A 22,600-nucleotide genomic window follows, 5' to 3' on the forward strand; every position below is an offset into this window, starting at 1 on the left:
CCTCAGAGAAAACCATATTCATCCTTTCCGATTTCTGTATATTGGCTGTGCTTTTTGGAGGAAAGAATTCCTTGTACTTGGTGACACATTGTATTGTTCCATCAGGATAGAGAAATATATAGCATAACCGATGTCTTCTAAGGTTTGTAATGTCTGCTGGAAGTCTGTCTACTATATACCTAGCAAAGAAGAGCAACAGCCAGTCCTAAAACAACACACAGAGTACAAACCTGCTCTGTGGGTGTGTCAAGAGGAGGAGCATCTGAGAACGAGATGTCTCTGCTGTTATGCCCAGCCTGGATACAGGCTCATAGGACAGCAGCCCAAGTTGGGAGCTTTAGTCAGGCCCCCATGAACCAACAAGGATGTGCAGGAGAGCATGCCCCATACTCAGAGGTACTGGAGAGGTAGGGAGCACAACAGGAAGAAAAACTGGGCTGAAGGCTGAAGGAATTTCAGCTGAAAACTGGTGAAGAAGTGTGGAGAAACACAGGAGTCAATCCCAAGTTATAGTATGGCCTAAACCAGGAGTTAACTTGAGAGTTGGTGATGTGCACCCCTCTTCAAATTAAGAGCCGGAGAGGAAGAGGCATGAAGGAGCCTCTGAAATGTGGGTGGTAAGGCACCCCTTCATTCTGGTGTGTGAGGTGGAGAATGCCTGAAGCCTATTCCTGTTGCAAAGATATAGGTACAGGAGGCGTCCTGAGCCAGTGGTGAGTAGTTAAGAAGGGCTTGTCTGGCTTCTGCTCAGTGGAACATAACCTCAGGCTAACCTTCCTCTTAGTGTCCTTACTGAGTAAAGGACAATAACTTGGAAGGAAGGGTTGTTTTGGCTCACAGTTTTAGTCCTCACTCTGCTGGCTTTGTCACTAAGGATGAGGTTGATTGTGGTGGGGTTCACGGAGTGGAGCAGAGCTCCTATATCATGGGAACTGGCAAGTAGAGATAAGAGGAAGAGACTAAGACAAGATACAACTTTCAGAAGTCCATTTTCTCCAACTAGGCCCTACCTCCTAATATTTGCACAATATCTCAAAACAGTAGCAACCACCAATAGAGACCAAGTTTTCAACCCCCGGATCTGTGAGACTTCCTACTCTTCCTATTGAAACCATGACACACGGGTTGTGTCTTTATCCAACTCTATTTCATGACAACACTGTTGGCCATGATGGTCTGGTTTCCATGTGTTCCCAAGCATCACAGAATTCCTCATAAGCTACCTGAGTTAGAAAGCTTTCAGTAACCTTTGCTCCCATCTTCTGCTAATACTAAAAAGGGTATTAACTTAACAGTACATCATACGTCCCTGCAAACTTATGTTCATAAAGAGGTGGCATTTAGAGAATGCTTATGATCAAAATTAAGGAAGAACTGTGTGGGACACAGAATTTCTAGTCTGAATAAAATACTGTAACAATGAAAAACTCTAAAATGGTGTGTATCACAGACATTTAGGGTGAGGAAGGCTTACAAGTCCCACTCTCAGATATGGAGGTACTGACAGCTGATGGCTTCTTGAGAGGGAAAGTCAGCTTTCTGTAAGGTTGTGCTTCTGGTAGGTCACTACATTCTAGTAGACAGCCCCACAGCCGTGAGATTATGAACAGCACAAACTAGACTTCATGGGTTATTAAAAAAAATTACAAGGCATGGTGGCTCTAGGAAAAGTTGGGGAGGGAGAATGAGAGAGAAATATGATCAAAATTCCTTATATATAATTGTCAAAGAATAGAACTATTATCTTTTTAAAAAAGCAAAGCAAAATAAAATCTTGATTTTCTTTGGGGTAGTGTCTATTTTTAAAACAGGGTCTCACCTCATGTAGTTCAGGATAGCTCTAAACTAGTCATGTACCTAAGAATGACTTACAGCTATTTCTCCTCCTATCTCCATGTCTCAGGTAAGATTTCAGGTGTGTGCCTTATGCCTCGCTCTGGGTGCTGTTACTGACATCACCTCTTGTGTATGTTTTATACTGCCATAAACATTACTTTTAGAATAGGAATAGGATCGGTGTCATTTCACAGACTCACTGAGAACACAGTGTGACAAAGGAATCTAGAACTTTCCATGCATAGGCTCTAGGGTGCCACTGAACACAGTTGTTACCATCTGCTCTGCAAGGCATTCTCCTTCCCCCTCAGGCACAGCCCACGCTGCAGCTCCATTATGAATACCTCCCTGACAACCTGGTCCCCAAGGAACCACACCTCTTTTGTACTTTCAGGAGTGTCTTATCAGTCACACATTTATCAAAACTTCCCATGTGATCTTTCATGTCTTTCTCCCCTATCTTCCTACACACTACATAAGTTTACCTAGGACAAGGACAAGGTATTTATACTTTGCTTTTTCCTTAGGAAAAATACTCTGCAAATACTTCACTAATTAACTGTACTTTTCTACTGTCTGTAGGCCACAATTTGACAGCCTTTGAACAGAAATGAGCATCTACCAGCCCAGGAAAAAATCTCAGCAGCATGAAAATAAGCACGTCCAGTGAGACAGTACGAAGAACTTCCACTCAGCACTGCTTGATCCCAGCCCAACCTCACAGTAGCCAAGTCCTTAGGACAAATGTACAACATACGACAGCTGGTGCTTTCTGCTTGTCAGGATTGAAAATTTACCCAGCCATTGTCTGGCCCAAATTGAGACCCATCCCATGGGCAAGAATCAATCCCTGACACTATTAATTATGCTCTATTAATGCAGATGGACTCCTAGCATAAATGTCATCTGAGGGGCTCCATTCAGCAGGTGATAGAAAGAGATGCAGAGACAGACAGCCAAACATTAGACAGAGCTTGGGAAATCCATGGAAGAGTTGGGGGAAGAACTGAGAGACCTAGAGAGGACAGGGTCTCCACAGGAAGACCAACAGAGTCAACTAACCTGGACCCTGGTAGGGCGGCTTCCAGAGACTGAACCACCAGCTAAAAAGAGCAAGCATGGGCTGGACATGCACATATGTAGCAGACGTACAGCTTGGTCTTCATGTGGGTCTCCCAAAGACTAGAGCACGGGCTGTCACTGTCGCTGACTCTGTTACTGGTCTGTGGATCCAGTTTCCCTAACTGGGCTTCCTTGTCTGGTCTTGATGGGAAAGTATGTACCTAGTTCTGGAGTGTCTTCATATGCCAGGATGGAGTGACACCTAGGGAGGACCTCCCCCTTCTCAGAGGAGAAGGAAAGGGTCATAGGGGAGGAGCGGTGTGAAGTGAAGAAGGAACTGGGAGGAAAGGGAGGTCTGATACTGGGATGTAAAGTGAATAAATGAAGAAAAAGGAAAAGAACATTTACCCTGGTATGAGGTGGGTCATTCTTAGCTTAGATGCTTGCATGCAGTGTCCTGCTTCTGGGGCTATGGCGACAACTTCATGAGGATACCTTTCTCTAGACATGGAACTGGCTACTAAGGGGACAGAAAATTCCAGGCTATCACTTCACTGTAGGTATTATGGAGCCCCCTTTGGTCTTTATAGCTTGTATCTTCCTCAGCCAAAGCAGTTCACTCACTGGAAACAAAGATTCTTTGGCAGCTTTGTCTGCATTTGAAGGCTCTTTGCTAACCACCCTGGGTCATCCAGCAGTCTCTGCCTGAGTTATAAATACATATAAGTACTTCATACCGTTCCAGCTTCCTAAGAAGCCAGCCAAGCACATATGATAAGAATCCCCAAAGACAACACAGCCTTAGTCAATGCGCATGCCTCATGTCCACATGATGCCCTGGCAGGCCACGGCCCTGCCCCTACGTGCTGTGCTGAGACATACCTCTTCACTTCCACAGAAGGTGTCCTATTTCCTCCCTCATGCACTCCATACTCCTCTTAAGTCTCTAGTTCAGCTCCTGGAATGCCTGACACTGCTTCAGGTAGTGAAGGAGAGAATCCCTGTCTCTCACTGGTAGGAGAAACGAAGATGTATGCTTGTTTGACTGAGCTACGCTGAAACCAGGTCACTGCCAGGTCCAGCTGTGCACCTATTCTTGAACAACAGCAACGACGAAGCCCAGGATACTTCCAGTTGTTCTGTACATCACCCCAAAGCAAGACATTTGTAACTGGAACAAAATTTTAAGAATCAAATGAATCCAAAACGATAAATGACAAGTCAAATTACTGTCTTGTTTTTCAGCTTTTCAGTCATAAAGACATAAAAAATCATATAAAAATTATTACATTAAAGAGAGTCTCAAAAGAAAAAAGTCTTAGGCAGAACAATAATAAATTAATCACCCAAACTAGGTGTTGGTACTTTTTTCATAAAGCACAAACGGTAGGTAGAATGCCTAGGACGGTCCCTATAGGTCCCAGTCAGTTCTGAATTGATAGCCCCTTAGGTGTGCATAGATTGAATGCTTTCCATGGTGTTATATGTTTAGATAGAGTAAGCTGCCACATTTAGGCTAGCCTACGTCTTCATTAAGATGGTTCTTAGCCACCAGCAAATAAAGAACTAAGGCCTATAGTCTACAGAGAACTAAATCTTCCAACAACCATGTGACCTTGGATATAGATCTTTTGCTAGTTGAGCCTTAAAGCAACTATAGCGTGGCCACGACTCAACCATGGCCTTCAAGTACAACATGCACCTGAGCTATACCCTAAACTTCTGAATCACAGAAATTGTAAAATGTATATTGTTTAATCCACTTAGTTCTGAGGCACTCTGTTACTTGTGAATGGGTGAGAGAATATTAACAGATATGGGCAGTATTTTAGGCTTCAGAATCAACAAGGTCTCTGCAGTAACTATTCAACTCTGCAGCTCTTGTAAAAAGCTGTAAGAGACAATATACTAATAAACAAACATGGCTATGTTTTAATAAAATTTTACTGGACACAAATTTAAATTTTACATTTACATCTTGATTTTCAGGTGAAAAGGTATGAATTTATCATGGTTTTCATGGCTCCATCCTGTAGGAGCAGGAAGAAAAGATGGGGCAATATCTTCCTGTTCAACAGTAACACATGCTCTAAAAGGCCAAGTTCTACTCAAACAGAAAGCTAGTGGAAGACACATAGCAAAGAAAAGCTCATGGTACATACATAAAGAAATAGGTATGCAAAAAGCTTAGCAGCAACCATTCCAGTCTAAATAAACAACAAGTTAACTGTCTAAAATGATGTGAGGGATCTGAAACCACTTCTTAAGAACAATCAAAAGAACTGAACATTCTCTTCAGGGGGATGGAGAGATGGCTCAGTGGTTAAGAGCACTGACTGCTCTTTCAGGGGTCCTGAGTTCAATTCCCAGCATCCACATGGTGGCTCACAACCATCTGTAATGGGATCTGATGCTCTCTTCTAGTGTGTCTGATGACAACTACAGTGTACTCATATATACTAAATAAATAATTTTTAAAAATTCTCTTCAAATATTTGCAGTAATGTTGTTACTAGGTAACAATCACCTGGGCCAAGTGGTTCCAAATTCTCAAAGACTTGAAATAAAAAACTTAAACAGATTGCAAAGGCAGCAAGGAAATTTTATTCAAAGCCAAGCTACAGAAGTCAGAACACACCAGAGATGAGAGGCAGGCCACAAAAGTGAAACTCAATGGCCTTGATTACTCTTTGGGCTTCCTTTGATAGTGGTCAAGAGAAGTATGGTTACTAGTTTAGGATGGCTTGGCCCTTGTATCTACTGGAAATACATCTAAAGAGAAACTGAGTTTAACAATCGAGTTGGGGAGAAACTCCATTGTTCAGAGAGGGCTATGTATCTTAGTACAGATAAGGGTTTCAGGCTGTAGAGTGCATTATTAGAAGAGGGATGTGTGCATAGCCTAATCCATGTAATATTCCAGGCTACTGAACTATTCCCTATGCTTGCCTGCTTCAATGTTTAGAAAGAATAAGCAGAGTTCTTCTATATTCTTGAGAGAAGAGTCAGAAGTGACAAGAAAAGTAATTTTGGCATGTTATTTTTTCTAGGGGGGCACTAGATACAATTAAACCAACTCAATATGGGACACAACATTCATGAAAACATTGACGTAGCCGTCCTTTCATGGACAGCACGGGGCATGTAAGGGATTGCACCCACACCCAAGAAGAGACACTAACTGAAAGTAGAAAGTTGACTCCAGAAACAACTCACAGACTGTGTGAAGTTCAAGAAAAAAAAGAAAAGAAAACTAAACAAAACAACAACAACAAAAAAAAAAACATTATGCTCAATCCTTACACGCCAAGAAAATGTTGACTAATTCTGGGTTACATCCTGTTTTACATGTACTTTTTGCTCATTGTAACTAGTAAGACCTTAATGCAGAGTATCAAACCTTTAAAAAAAAAGAAAAAAAAAGCCAAGCACTGACAAAAATGTATTTGTATACATTTATGCAAAAATGTTTAATTTATTTCTTTTATCTTTGTTTTTAAAAATAAAATTAAAAAAAAGTAGAAAGTTGGACTCTGAGGCTTTCTTCTCATTTGAGGTTTTTACTATCTTTTAAAATTTTATACACTAACATTTTATTCGACATTTTAGACTATCTGTGGATAACAATAGCAAGCAAATAACACTATCCCTCAGTAGGCTAAGTTCTTGAAGATCACAAAAACCTAGTGACAGAGGCAGGGGATAATTTACCTTTAATCCCAGCACTTGATAGGCAGAGGCAGGTAGATCTCTGCGAACTGGAGGAAGGCCTGGTCTACATACTAAACTGCAAGCTAGCCCAACTGACACAGTGAGTCTTAAAACAATGAGGAAAAAAGGCCTTCACCAATTAAAGCATTCAGAGACAAGACAGTAATACACTTATCTCAATGATACAATCAAATGATTATCCTAAAAGGAAAAAAATGAAGTAGGACAAGTCAGTCATCCAAACCACCAAATGATCACGTTATCACCTAGTTTTAAACACAATAAATTAATTAAAGGGAAGTATTTTGATTCCTGAGAATCCATGTGTTCTAGTTTAAAGATTCAGACAGACTTTGATTTAGGATCTTTCACTTGCTAAAACCAGAATGCCAAATGTGAATGCCACTCAAAGAATCTCTGATATCCCAAACTGTGTTTCTCTCTACAGGCAGGCAGGATGGGAGGAAGCCGTGACCAAATTCTCAGTGGCGGCCAAGATTGCCTATAGTTTTGAGGCATTTTTTCCAAAAATCTATTAATTTTTTTAGATGGGTGGTGTCACAATTCTGCCTCGGCTGACTTCAAATCTGCAATTCTTGTGACTCCACTTCACAAACAGCTGGATTGTAGATGTGAATCCCCACGTTCCACCAGAAGAGTTTTCAAACTGTCTAAAACTTCACTTAAAATTACAATTTAAAAATAGTATTTAGAATTTTTTGTAACAGGTATGAATTTAGCTGATTTTAAAAATGTTTCTGCTTATTTAAGTTAGGCATTAAACAAGCTGAAATACTGAAGTTATTTACTTCTGAGTCTGTTCTGGATATGGTACATCTTACGATTTTACTCTATTGATGAGCAATGTATGAGCAATAAATTCACACAAAGTGTGATGGATGAGTGCTGCCTGTGTAAGTGTAATACTGGCACCACACTGTAGATAACGAGGAGATGCATCTCCTCCCAAAGTTCCTCATACTCCTTTGAAGTTTCTTCCTTCCCTTCTCCCTTGCCAGTCTCACACTCACCAGCGTTCTGCTCCCTCTGCTGACACTCCCCAGGACTGGAATCATACAGTAAACACTCTATATTGTCTGGTTCTTTCACTACACTTATTTTGAGACTTATCCAACCTTTTGTATGTATTAATACAGTGTACACTTTTACCACTAGGTAATTCTTTATTTGCATGGATACAGAGTAATTTGTTTAACCTCTATTGACAGATATTTGTCCAATTTAGGGTCACATGCTATAGGAGGATTTGTAAGCATGTTTGTTCTCTCTCATAAATCCTGAGTGGTAGAATGGATGTTATGTATTAGATAATGTTTTGCTTTTTAAAGAAACTGACCCTTTTCTAATACGGTACAACTTACATTGTACTATATGTTCCCCCTGTTCACACTCCCTTGCGTCTCCTCCTCCTCCTTCTTCCTCCTCCTCCTCTTCTTTTTTTGGTTTTAATTTTGGTTTTCTCACAACAGGATATTCTCTGAATCTCTGGCTGCTCTGGAACTCTGTAGACCAGGCTGGACTTGACCTCAGAGATCCTCCTGCCTCTGCTTCCCAAAGGCTGGGATTTAAGGTGTGTGCTACTCTGCCCAGACTCCTTCATATTCTTACTAGCATCTGGCATGGCCACTGCCTTTACTCAGAGCCAATCAAGCAAATAGATGGTAGCATTTCCTGTGGCTGCAATCTGTTTCCCCCTAAAGACCAATGGCATCACTCACCTTCCCACGTGTTTATTTGCTATTCACTGATGGTCTTTGCTGAAATGTCTGCTCAGTGTTTTTGCCCATTGTACAATGGGATTGGTTGTTTCCTTAAGTTTTTATATATTTCTTGTATCAGACCTTTATCAGATATATAGTTTAAAATTTTTATTACAGTGACTTGTCATTTTCATTTTCTTAATGCTTTAAAGGAGAGAGATCTTTAGTCTCCAAACGGCCTAGTTTATAAATGCTTTCTTTTATTGACTGTTGAACTAAGAAACTTTTAGTTGACCCAAGGCAACAGGGAATTTTAGAAAATTAATTTTGAGGCAGGGAATGCAAGTAATACAGGTGAGAGAGAACCTTATGGTGTTCTCTTCCACCTTTATGTGGGTTGGGGGGGGGGGGACTGAACTCACGTCACTAAGCTTGAACAGCAAGTATCCTTATCTGTTGAGGCATCTCCCAGTCCTACAAGTTTTAAAAAACACCTTATAGTTATAATGTTTACATTTAGGCCTACTGTTTCTTTTGCGTGTATTTTTTCCTGTATAGTACTAAGCACTTATTGGAGTTCATGTTTTCCCACCTGAGAAGCCAGTGGTTCTAGCATCCTTTATTGAAAAGCCTCTGGAACTAGAAAATATCATCCTGAGTGAGGTAACCCAGTCACAAACGAATACACATGCTATGTACTCACTGACTGATAAGTGGATATTAGCCCAAAAGCTCAGAATACCCAAGATACAATTCACAGACCACATGAAGCCCAAAAGGAAGGGAGACCAAAGTGTGGATGGTTCAGTCCTTCTTAGAAAGGGGAACAAAAGAGTAGTGCTCTCTGGGATCAGGTCCTTTCCAGCCCAGAGAGAGGGCTGGGTGACTGCCATTAGGACTCAGGACCTGCACATAGACTACCGAGCTCCCAGAACAGCCTTACAAGTGCTCTTCCACCCAAGCTCACGGAGAACCAAGTCACTGCCATCAGAACTCACTGCCTGCATGCAAAAAGCTGAACACCCAGGAACAATCTCCTTTCTGAGCTCATGGGCCCTTAGACCCACGGGAAAGACAAGCTCCAGCAACAAGATCACCTATAATCACATTTAACAAGATGGCAAGAGGAAAGCACAAGTACTAAGCAATGGAAACCAAGACAACCTGGAAACATCAGAACCCAGCTCTCCCACCACAGAGAGTAGTAGATTTCCCAACACACCAGATAAACAAGATTTACACTTAAAAATCATACTTAATGATGATAATGGAGATCTTCAAGAATCACATGAATAATTCCCTTAAACAATTACAGGAGAACCAGGAGAACACAAGTAAACAAATAGAAGCCCTTAAAGAGAAAACACAATAATCATTCAAAGAACTACAGGAAGACACAACCAAACAGGTGAAGGCATTGAAAACAGAAATAGAAACAATAAAGAAATCACAAAACAGAACCTGGAAATAGAAAACCTAAGAAAAAAAAATCAGGAGTCACAGATGCAAGCATCAACAACAGACTACAAGAGATGGAAGAGAGGATCTCGGCAGAAGACAACATAGAAAACATTAACACAACAGTCAGAGAAAATGCAAAAACCAAAAAGCTCCGAATGAAAATGTCTAGAATATCCAGTACACAATGAGAAGATCAAACTTAAGGATAATAGGTGTAGAAGAGGGCAAAGACTCCCAACTAAAAGGCACAGTAAATATCTTAAACAAAATCATAGAAAAAAACTTCCCTACTCTTAAGAATGAAATGACCGTGAACATACAAGAATCCTACAGAAATCCAAGTAGATTAGACCAGAAAAGAAACTCCTCCCAACACATAATAGTCAAAAGACCAAATGTTCAAAACAAAGAAAGAATCCTAAAAGCAGTAAGGAAAAAATGACAAGTAACATATAAAGGTAGACCAATCAGAATTACACCAGACTTCTCAACAGAGACTATGAAAGCTAGACAATCCTGGACAGATGTCATACAGACCCTAAGAGAACACAAATGCCAGCACAGGTTACTATATTAGGCAAAACTCTCAATTACCATCGATGGAGAAACCACGATATTTCAGGACAAAACCAAATTTACACAATATCTGTCCACAAATCTAGCCCTAAAAAGGATAATAGATGGAAAAAACCAATACAAGGAGGGACACTGCACCCTCTGAAAAGCAAGAAAATAATCATGTAACAAACCCCAAAGAAAAAAAGGACAGAAACACAATTCTACCTCTACAAACAAAAAAGAAACTATTCTTTAATATCTCTTAACATTAATGGACTCAATTCCCCAATAAAAAAGACATAGACTGTCAGACTGGATACATAAACAAGATCCATCATTTTGCTGCATACAAGAAACTCATCTCAACAACAAAGACCGGCACTATCTCAGAGTAAAAGGTTGGGAAAATTTTTTCCAAGCAAATAGTCCCAAGAAACAAGCAGGAGTAGCCATTCTAATATTGAATAAAATAGATTTTTCAACCAAAAGTCATCAAAAAAGATAAGGAAAGACACTTGTTACTCATCACAGAAAAAAAATCTATCACAATGAACTCTCAATTCTGAACATCTATGTGCCAAATACAAGGGCACCCACATTCATAAAAGAAACCCTACTAAAACTCAAAGCATATATTGCATCACACACAATAATAGTGGGAGACTTCAACACCCCACTCTCATCAATGGACAGATCATGGAAGCAGAAACTGAACAGAGACACAGAGAAACCAATAGAAGTTATGAACCAAATGGATTTAACAGACAGCTATAGAATATTTCATCCTAAAACAAAAGGCTATACCTTCTTCTCAGTGCCTCATAGTACCTTCTCCAAAGTTGACCATTTAATTGGTCACAAAACAGGCCTCAACAGATGTATGAAGATTGAAATACTCCCATGCATCCTATCAGATCACCATAAACTAAGGCTGGTCTTTAATAACAACCAAAACAACAAAAAGCCCACATACACATGTAAGCTAAACAATGAGATACTCAATGATATCATGGTCAAGGAAAAAAAAAAACAAGAAACAAATTAAGGATATTTTTTAGAATTTAATGAAAATGAAAGCAAAACATGCCTAAACTTGTGGTATGCAATAAAAGCAGTACTAAAAGGAAAACTCATAGCTCTGAGCACCTTCAAAAAGAAGAAGAAGAAGAAGAAAAAAACCTGGAGGAGCATAACACTAGCAGCTTGAAAACACAGATGAAAGCTCTAGAACTAAAAGAAGCAGATACACCCAAGACTAGTAGGCAGCAGGAAATAAACACAGAACAGAAAAATCAATCAGGTAGAAAAAAAAAGAACTATACAAAGAATCAACAAAACCAGAAGCTGGTTCTTTGAGAAAATCAACAAGATCAATAAACCCTTAGCCAGACTAACTAGAAGGCACAGAGAGAGTATCCAAATTAATAAAATCAGAATCAAAAGGGGAGACATAACAACAGAAACTGAGGAAATTCAAGAAATCATCAGATCCTACTACAAAAGTCTATACTCATCCAAACTGGAAAATCTAGAGGAAATGGACAAATTTCTAAACAGATATCAGGTACCAAATTTAAATCAGGATCAGACAAACCATCTAAACAGTCCCGTAACATGTAAAGAAATAGAAGCAGTCATCAAAACCCAAGCAAAAAATTCCAGGACCAGAGGGTTCAGTGCAGAATTTTATCAGACATTTATTGCTGACATAATACCAATACTTTCCAAACTATTCCACAAAATAGAAACAGAAGGAATACTACCCAACTTTTTCTTCGAAGCCACAATTATGCTCATACCTAAATCACACAAAGACCCTACAAGGAAAGAGAACTTCAGACCAATCTCCCTCATGAAAATCGATGCAAAAATACTCAATAAAATTCTTACAAACTGAATCCAAGAACATATCAAAATGATGATTCATCATGATCAAGTAGGCTTCATCCCAGATATGCAGGGATGGTTCAATATACAAAAATCCATCAACGTAATCTACCATATAAACAAACTCAAAGAAAAAAAACTACATGATCATCTCTTTAGATGCTGAGAAATTTGACAAAATTCAACACCCCTTCATGTTAAAAGTCTTAGAAAGATCAGGAATCCAAAGCTCATACCTAAACATAGTAAAAGCAATATACAATAAACCAGTATATATACAATATACAGCCAACATCAAACTAAATGGTGAGAAACTTGAAGCAATCCCACTAAAATCAGGGACTAGACAAGGCTGCCCACTCTCCCCCTACCTATTCACTATAGAACTGGAAGTCCTGGCCAGAGCAATTAGACAACAAAAGGAAGTCAAAGGGATACAAGTCAGAAATAAAGAAGTCAAAATATCACTATTTGCTGATGATATGATAATATACTTAAGTGACCCCCTAAATTCAACCAGAGAACTCCTACAGGTGATTAAAAAAACTTCAGCAAAGTAGCTGGTTTAAAAATAACTCAAAAAAATCAGTAGCCTTCCTCTACTCGAAAGATAAACATGCTGAGAAAGAAATTAGGGAAAAAACACTGTTCACAATAATCACAAACAATATGAAATACCTTGATATGACCCTGACTAAGCAAGTGAAGGATCTGTATGACAAGAACTTCAAATCTCTGAAGAAAAAAATTGAAGAAGATCTCAGAAGATGGAAAAAATCTCCCATATTCATGGATTGTAAGGATCAACATTGTAAAAATGGCCATCTTACCAAAAGCAATCTATAGATTCAATGCAATTCCCATCAAAATTCCAACTCAATTCTAGAAAGAGCAATTTTCAAATTCATCTGGAATAACAAAAAACCTAGAATAGCAAAATCTATTTTTAATAATAAAAGAAATTCTGGGAGAATCACCATCCCTGACCTCAAGCTATATTACAAAGCAACTGTGATTAAAAACTGCATGGTATTGGTACAAAGATAGAAAGGTAGATCAATGAAACAGAATTGAAGACCAAGAAATGAACCCACACACCTATGGTCACTGGATCTTTGACAAAGGAGCTAAAAACATTCAATGAAAAAGGACAGCCTCTTCAACAAATGGTATTGATTCAACTGGCAATCAGCATGTAGAAGAATGCAAATCAATCCTTTCTTATCTCCTTATACAAAACTCAAGTCTAAGTGGATCAAAGACCCACATAAAACCAGGTACACTGAAACTATTAAAAGAGAAAGTGGGGAAGAGCTTAAAAAACATAGGCACAGGAGAAAATTTCCTGAACAGAACACCAATCACTTATGCTCTAAGATCAAGAGTCGAAAATGGGATCTTATGAAATTGCTAAGTTTCTGTAAGGCTAAGGACACTGTCAAGAAGTCAAAAAGGCACCCATCAGATTGGGAAAGGATCTTTAACAATTCTAAAGGGCTAATATCCAATGTATACAAAAAACTAAAAAAATGAGACTCCAGAGAATCAAACAACCCTATTAAAAATGGGGCACAGAGCTAAACAAGAATTCTCAACTGAGGAATATCAGATGGCCGAGAAGCACCTAAAGAAATGCTCAACATCACTAGTCATCAGGGAAATGCAAATCAAAACAACCCTGAGATTCCATCTCACACCAGTCAGAATGGCTAAGATCAAAACTCAGGTGACAGCAGATGCTGGCAAGGATGTGGAGAAAGAGGAACACTCCTCCATTATTGGTGGGATTGCAAGCTGGTACAAACATTCTAAAAATCATTCTGGCAGTTCCTCAGAAAATTGGACATAGTGCTACCTGAGGACCCAGCTATTCCACTCCTGGGCATATACCTCAAAGATGCTCCAACATATAACAAGGACACATCTCCACCATGTTCATAGCAGCCTTATTTATAATAGCCAGAAGCTAGAAAGAACCCAGATGTCCTTCAACAGAGAAACGCACACAGAAATTGTGGTACATTTGGAGTACACAATGGAGTACTACTCAGCTACTAAAAACAATGACTTCATGAAATTCCTAGGCAAATAGATGGAACTTGAAGCTATCATCCTGAGTGAGGTAACCCAGTCACAAACGAACACTCATGGTATGTACTTACTGATAAGGAGATACTAGCCCAAAAAGCTCAAAATATCCAAGAAACAATTCATAGACCTTATGAAGCTCAAAGAGAATGAAGGCCAGAAGGTGGAAGCCTCAGTCCTTCTTAGAAGGGAGAACGAAACACTCACTAGAGAAAATACAAGGTCAAATAGAGGAACAGGGATTGAAGAAAATATCATTCAGAGCCTGCCTCACCTTGGTATCCACTCCATATGCAGCCACCAAACCCAAGCACTATTGCTGATGCCAAGAAGTACTTACTGGTAGGAACCAGATAGAGATGCCTCCTCAGTGTCTCTGCCAGAGTCATACAGATACAGCTGAGCATGCTTGCAGCTAACTATCAGACTGAACACAGGGACCCCAATGAAGATGCTAAAGAAAGGACTGAAGGAGCTGAAAGGGGTTGCAACCTCATGGGGAGAACAACATTACCAACCAACCAAACCCTCCACAACTCCCATGGACTAAAACACACATTGAGAGACCTATGGCTTCAGCTGCATATGTAGCTGAAGACAGCAGTGTCTGGCAACAATGTGAGAAGAGGCCTTTGGTTCAGGGAGGGCAAGTTTTCCTAATGTAAGGAAATGCCAAGGCAATGTGGTAGAGAGGGTGATTAGGAGGGAGTGCACCTTTGTGAAGACAAGTGGAGGGGGAGGGGGGATGGGAGGTGGGTGGGGGAAGGGGATTATATTTCAAATGTAAATACAGAGAGTATCTAATAAAAATTAATTTAAAAAGAAGGGGGAACAAAATACTCAAGGGAGGAAATACAGAGACAAAGTGTAGAACAGAGTCTAAAGGAAAGGCCATCTAGAGACTACCCCACCTGGGGATCCATGGCATATACAGACACCAAACCCAGACGCTATTGTGGATGCCAAGAAGTACATGCTGGCAGTAACCTGATATAGCTGTCTCCTAAATACAGAGGTGGATGCTCAAAGCCAACCACTGGACTGAGCACGGGGTCCCCAATGAAGGAGTTAGAGAAAGGACTGAAGGAGTTGAAGGTGTTTGCAATCCATGAGAAGAACAACAATATCAACTAACCAGACCCCTCCGTCCCCTGGAGCTCCCAGGGACTAAATCAGTATTCAAAGAATACACATGGTGGGACCCATGGCTCCAACTCCATATGTAGTCGAGGATGGCCTTGTCGGGCATCAAAGGAAGAAGAGACTGTTGGTCCTGTGCAGGTATAGGAATGCCGGGGTGGGGGAGGCAAGAGTGTGTAGGTGGGTGGGCGGGGGAGCACCCTCATAGAAAAAGGGTGATGGGAGATGGGATAGGAGGTTTCTGAAGGGAAAACTAGGAAAGGGGATAACATTTGAATGTAAATAAAGAAACTATCCAATAAAAAAAAAAAAAAAATGCCCTTCCCAAGTGACAGGTAACTGACAATTTGTCAAAAGTCTACTGCCTGTGAATATAGTATTATTTCTGGGCTCTCTATTCTATTTACTTTATCTTCTTATCTTCTCCTTCCTCCCACCCCCTCTCTGTTCGTTTTTTTTTTTTTTTTTACTTTTTAGAGGCTGGTCTTGCTAGAGACCTGGGGTTGCTCCAGCACTCGATATGCTGACCAGGCGGGCATATTGCACTTAGAGCAGTCCTCTTGTTTATACCTTCTGTGTATTGGGATCGCAGGCATGCACTCATTTCCAGTGTTCATCTGTCTGTCCTGATACCAAAACCGACTACAATCATTACAGCTTACGTTAAGTCTTGAAATAAACTTTGTTCTTCTTCAAAGATAAGCTGGCTAGTGCAGGTCTTCTTCATCTCTACCTAAATTTTAGGTCAGATTGCCAATTTAGGTCATATTGTTTCTACTAAAACAAACAAACCAAGTCAGTAAGAACTGTAGTTGTACTGAATCTATAGATCAATCTAAAGAAAAGTAACTATGATATAAATAAATATAAAGTAATAGATATTTTATTGTGTGTATTTTCCACGTAACAAATATTCTGCAAATCTCTGGACTCCGGAGGCACTCCAGTTAACAAACTAGCTGTCCAGGTCCCCCGAGACCATCAGTTCCATTTCTGCAGTGTCTCACGGGTTTGCCCTTCCCTATGTTGCATCCTGGGAGCTCTTAAGGTAGTCATTTGGGACAATCTTAGGGCATACCTTGTTTATTTCTGTATCTTTGAAACCTCTGCCCTCCATTGTCAGATGTCCATGTCCTCACAACTGCTGTTTCACATATTTTTTCCATTGTTAAAATTGCTTCAGGCAAGAAGGCAAATTGATCCCTGTTACTTCATGTTCACTCAAGTGGACCCAATATTTACTTCTGTCAGATCTGTTCTCAGTGTTAGAAAATTCAAGTAAAAACGGGACAAAAACATAACACTGCAACTGTGATACTTGCTATGAATGAGCAGAAGAGAGACATACTCTGGAAACCTACAGGAGGAGGTTATTTTTATGGCATTTGTTTAAGTCTTACCGAGATATCTCAGCCTGGGAATTTTTTTCTCCATCAACAGTGAAAGGAGATGCTCCAGTTAGTAGCTCATACATTAGAACACCTAAACTCCACCAGTCAACTGCCTATAAAACAATAACAATGTCATGTTGTAGAATTAGTAACTGTGGATTAGTAACTAAATATATATTACTTAAAATATTTTACAAAAAAAATAAGAGATTTCATAGCTTTCTGTGAAGGAGTACTAAGTTACTACATGTAGGAGACATTTAGAGGACAAATGCCTACATATTCCCAGAACAACAAGTACTTTAACAACTTCCCAAATCAGTCAGTTCACTACTGTTAATATAAAACAATTTAACTTAAAAATCCCTTTCTAAAAGTTTGAACAGGTAGAACACTTAACGTAGGATCTGGGCGGGGAGTGAGAGGGTATCAACCACATTTTATAAAGTGCTCATGCCCAAAGAGCCAGACAGAGCTCCTTAAACTCAAAGGCAAAAATACAAAAATCTTACACATGGATGTTATTTTTAAACACCCCCCCCCCCCCGCTACAAGTCAATCCTCTTACAGAACATATCTAAGTATCCCCACCTATGGAGAGATTTAAAATAACAGAAAATAAAATATACTCTAAACTGGAAAACCATTTACAAATTATCCGAACAATAAATATTTAAGAGAATTTTTATGGATCTTAACCATGCAGAAATTCTAGGTATAATACAAAGTTTTCTTACTTGAAAATTGGTTCTACTAAGCTTTTAACTGCTAAGCCATCTATCCAGCCCCAGTTCCATTAAGCTTTAATAGATAATTTTCAAAATCTAAGTTATAAATTCATATTAAATTCACAATAGCTTTAAATTATACCATGAAGCAAATTAGCCAGCATTTCAACTCCAGGAGAGCTCGAAGCAGTTCCAATGCCAGCTGAATTAGTGCTCCCAGAACACCCTGCACTGGGCAGGAAACCATGCTGCTTGGCTAATACACACCTGAGATCAGATTCTAACTTGGAGAATGTGCTTGACAGACACTGGGCTGGTCATAAAAACACAACCAAGCATTCACCACAGACAATGAGATTGTGTATGTGGTGTTTCGAAAGGGGATAAAGCAGGGAGGAACAATAATAACAAACCAGTCCGACTCAGGTGGGAATGCTATTAATAAGTTAAAAGTGATAGGAAAGTGTTAGCCTTTAATTCAGGATGGGACCTGTATTAAATCACCTAGATTTTATAACAACTTAGAGCTGACAAGTTTTTTATTATCTTCATGGGTACATACATACACAGGGAACAAGATAAGGCAAAGAAAAAAATCGAGCTCTTTGAGGTTTAGGAAAACAGACTATATTTTGAGTGTAGAATTTTCCTTTCAAGGTTGTAAAAAACCTGCTATTTCTGTTAAAGAATAATCAACAAAGGCATCAATATCTGTGTGAAGTTAAAGGCAAACTGAGAATAAAATAAGTGGTTTTCTTGTTCAGTGGCCTCTCACCATCTATTAGAAGGACTTATTAACCAGAGGTGGCAAACTCAACCACCATCTTTTTCTGTATTTTTCCTTAAGAACGAAGCCATGACAATAAAGCTCTGTCCAAAATCTCTCTCCATGATGCAAAGAGGATACATGTGCATAGCTGAAGATTCGGTTACACAATTATACTGGGTTCAAATGAACCTCATGCAACAGAAAAAAAATTTAATGGAGTCACACCGGTGCTTTGTTTAAACTCTTCCAATAGAAATAAATTTTATTTAGTTATTTATTATTGTTTAATAACATCAAGGTCCCAACTTTAACAAGAATGTCACTCTTTAAAACAAAAGATTTTATCAATGAAATCTTAAAAGGAAAATCTAAAATGTCTTAAATTTTGTGTTTTTCCATACAAAATATTAAAACTCATAGCGTGTTCAAGCACATAAAACAGAGAAACTAGTCAGAAACATAGCTCTGATTAAGAGTCCGTACAGGAAGTTATAACAAGGATTCACCCTTACTGCACAATTTCTGGAAATATACAAAGGATCAAAAGTAGAACCTACCTTGTCATGTCCCGAATCACCCCCTCTGACAATATCTGGTGCCATGTATTCAATAGTTCCACAAAAAGAATATGCTCTTTCAGTCTTGAACAAACAAACAAAAGGGGGATGTGATTTCCAGATAGCATGGCAAGCAACACATGTCAGTGGCTGAGTGACAGAGCAGCAGCGATGGTAGATCTATCCAACAGACCTCTGTCCCAGCACAGACTCCGCCTACTCAGGAGGGCATAGATAAGCATCTTGGCTGAAACACTGGGGGTTGGCATCCACCACCCTCTTACATCAACCCACTTAGTAATTCTTTGTTATTGTCCTTGGTGCATATATGTTACAAATTTTTTAGTCATTCTTTTTTAGGAATGGAAAAAGTCCCAGTAGAAATAGTATGAATTAACATTTTAGTAATTGAGTGCAAAACTTGGAAAACTTGGGGGAGGGACAAAGGCCAATGAGAGAACCAAAATAGGAAATCAGGGTGAAAACACCTCTTCCCATCACTTTACACAGGTCGGGCACTGCTAATGACATGCTTAAATGAGGAACAAAATTGACTTGGAAAACAATGTCTCTTAATGTCAGCTGCTGATTTTTTAAGTAAAACTTTAAAAATTCAAAAAGGCTATTATACCTGACTCAAAATTAGCTTTAAAAGCTTAAATCTTAAAATGACCAACAGATCATCCAAATATAATTAAAAACTAAAATTATTTACATTAAGGAAAAAATTCTTCCATAACAGATTATATTTATATATCTATATATAAAACTTAAGAGCATATAGGTGGCATAAACATTCAATAAGTGCCAAATGTGGTGGTATATGCACATCTTTAATACCAGTACCCAGGAGGCAGAGGCAGGTGGAGCTCTTGAGTTTGGGCCAGCCTGGTCTACCTAGTGAGTTCTAGGCCAGCCAGGGCTATAAACGGAGACTCCCATTTAAAAAAAAAATCACAAAGCCATTTTTACAAAACCTTCTTGAGGGAAGCTCTCTAATTCATATTCCCTCCCCTCAGTTTCCAGGAACGTAAGCACCTGCTTTTCTTTGGCAGTTGTGACTGTGGGAATGACACCTATGGAAGTTGTGACACAGATGCACTACAAGGCCCCGGGTTACTGCCTCAAGGTTAAACCAGGCCCAGAAGCAGTGCTTCTAAGCACTACAGACTAAACTGTGAATCACACCACACATAGGAATAAAGTGAATGCGATGACTGACCTGTTCCCTTTGTAGTCTATGGACACTGAAATAGTATTTCCCCAGGAACTAACAGAAGTAACCCAGGTATGGGGCAAAGGAAACTCTGCTGTTAGCTCTCAGATCTGTGCTTTTAAAGAGCCAGTGTGAGTCATGTAACATATACCACATCTCTCTGCTTCATCATTTCATGACCAAATGTCATCACAGAAGCAACTACCGAAAGAATTAGCATTAAATAAAATTAATTCCACCTAAGTTTGTGCACAAAAGGGAATTTTAAACAGTCCATTACATGGAAAACGTGTTTCAGGACATATTCATCAGATTATTAAAAACACATCAAATTTATTTCTAAAAATAGTCCTTACAACCAAATTGATTTTAAGTTAATATAGTACTTATTATGCTATATTTCTTTTTGAACACAAAACAGAAACTGGAGAGCCAACCTCCAGCAATATATAAAAATTTAATGAATCATAGTTATTTATTACTTGATAGCATCTTCTTAAAAAGTAGTTTTTATTTTTGTGTATGAGTCTTTGCCTATGTGTATCTCTGCATACCACATTTATGCCTGGAGCCTGAGGAGGCCACATGAGGGCCCTGGATCCCCTGGAACTGGAGCTCCAGGAGACTGTGAGCCACCTTGTGGTACTGAGCATCCTACCCAAGTCCTACACAAGAGCAGCAAGTGCTCTGAACCACAGACAGATCTCTTCAGCAGCTTCATTTCATATTATTTTTAAAGATGCTGTCAAGACATCTCTAAAACATCAAATGCTAAGCCAAGTTTTAGAAACTCAAAAAAATATTTCCCCAAACTTAATGAATAAAGATGTAATAAGCTTAAAGGTATTGCTTCTCTTAATTTTTATTTAAAAAAACCTTGTAGAAAAATTTAGTAAAGCTAAATTTTTATAGGTGGTTTTGCTTTGCATATTTTAAAATTATACCGATTTTGTTCTGTGTGAGACAGTAAAAATCAAATTTTAATTTGATAAAATGTTCAAACTAAGGCAGGTAAGATGGCTTAGTAAAGAAGGGTAATAGCCAGCAAGCCTGATGACCTGCGTTTGATACTCAGATTCCTGTAATTTGTACTCTTTTCTCTATGTGTGCACTGTGGCATGTGTGTTTATACATGCAAATCCAGACAATGAATAAATATAAGCAAATTTTAAATTAAAAGTCTAGATTTTCTTCTCTAAATCACTATCTGTAACTCTAATTTTAAAAGTATATGAAGTATGTGTATTGGTTAATGCCAGAAAGATGTGATGGTCACAAGCAGTAATGTTTGATTTTTTAAATCCTTTTGCTGTAAATAGAATTATATTTTTCCCCTTTCTTCTTTCTAGCCCTTCCCAGCTACCTATTCAAACCCCAGTGTCTCCCCACTTTTAAGCTGACAGCTACTTTTCTTTTGCTATTACTGGTATGTATGTGTGTATGCATGTATGTATAAGCACAAATATATATAATCTACTGAGCCTGTTTTTGTTGTTTATGTATGGATGGATTTAGGGTGGCCACTCTGCATTGAAAAAACAATAAGGGGGCTCACTCCAGGAGAGGCTATACTATATCCTAAGTCATGTACTATTTTATCTGACAGCAACAACTATAAATCTCATTCTTTATTGTCTTAAAATCAACTTCTAAATAATGTACGCATCACACAAAGACAAAATGACAAGTTTTAAAACAGTAAAAATAAGAGATTGCCAGAACTTGAGGGATAGCTAAAGGCTGTTCCTAAAAATTCTTATTTATTATTTCAAAAAGTCAATTAATAGTGAGATAACTATAGAATTCTAAGCTTCAGTCAAAAACACGGAAGTAACTTACAGAGAGTAAAAGGAACAGAGGAACTAATTAAAGTGGGAACCTTGTGGGCAGAGTGGAGCACTTATACAAGACTACAAGCGGACAGACAAACAGCAAGACGATCAGGACCATTATAAATTGTGAACATTGGCGATTGAAAAGAAAACATTACAGGAGTTATAACAAATATTAAAACAATAAATTCTATGAACAAATTTTAGATATAATGTAGTATTTTATATAAAATGACTGCAATTTACTGAAACTGGTTCAAAATTAAAGTCTAAATATACCTATGTGTTTATATAAGTCTCTGAGCTTCTTGTCATGAAAATAGAAAACAAAATACATGGGCCATGGTAGCTGGGGAAATACACTCACCAAACATACACCCAAAACAGCAGTGAGTAAACGTGTGTTTAAAACATTTGTAAAACCATTATCAACTTAAATCTTTCTTTCTTTTTTTGATTTTTTGAGACAGCGGTTCTCTGTGTAGCCCTGGAACTTGTTCTGTAGACCAGGTTGGTCTTGAAATCATCTACCTGTCCCTGTCTCCCAAGTGTTGGGATTAAAGATGTGCACTACCACAGCTCAGCAATTTCTAACAAACTTAACAAAAAAGTCTAACATTTCTAACAGATATTAATATAAAAA

General features: G+C 38.8%; 1 protein-coding gene across 3 annotated transcripts in view; it reads right to left on the reverse strand.

Moving 5' to 3' along the window:
* Positions 1-22,600, reverse strand: part of RPS6KA5 (ribosomal protein S6 kinase A5) — a 172,800-nt gene that overhangs the window by 25,461 nt on the left and 124,739 nt on the right. Inside the window, exons 6-7 of one of the 3 annotated variants that reach the window (XM_080920623.1) lie at positions 18,910-18,993; positions 16,865-16,968 (exon numbers count right to left, since the gene is read on the reverse strand). The exons of 1 other annotated variant lie outside the window; for it this stretch is intronic. In XM_080920623.1, coding sequence (XP_080776749.1) covers positions 16,865-16,968; positions 18,910-18,993 — 188 coding nt within the window. The remainder of the gene's footprint in view (positions 1-16,864; positions 16,969-18,909; positions 18,994-22,600) is intronic. One more of the 3 variants, XM_080920622.1, reaches the window with a different exon arrangement.

This window comes from Micromys minutus, assembly GCF_963924665.1.
Source record: "Micromys minutus genome assembly, chromosome: 1".
In the NCBI taxonomy this organism is placed as follows: Eukaryota; Metazoa; Chordata; class Mammalia; order Rodentia; family Muridae; genus Micromys; species Micromys minutus.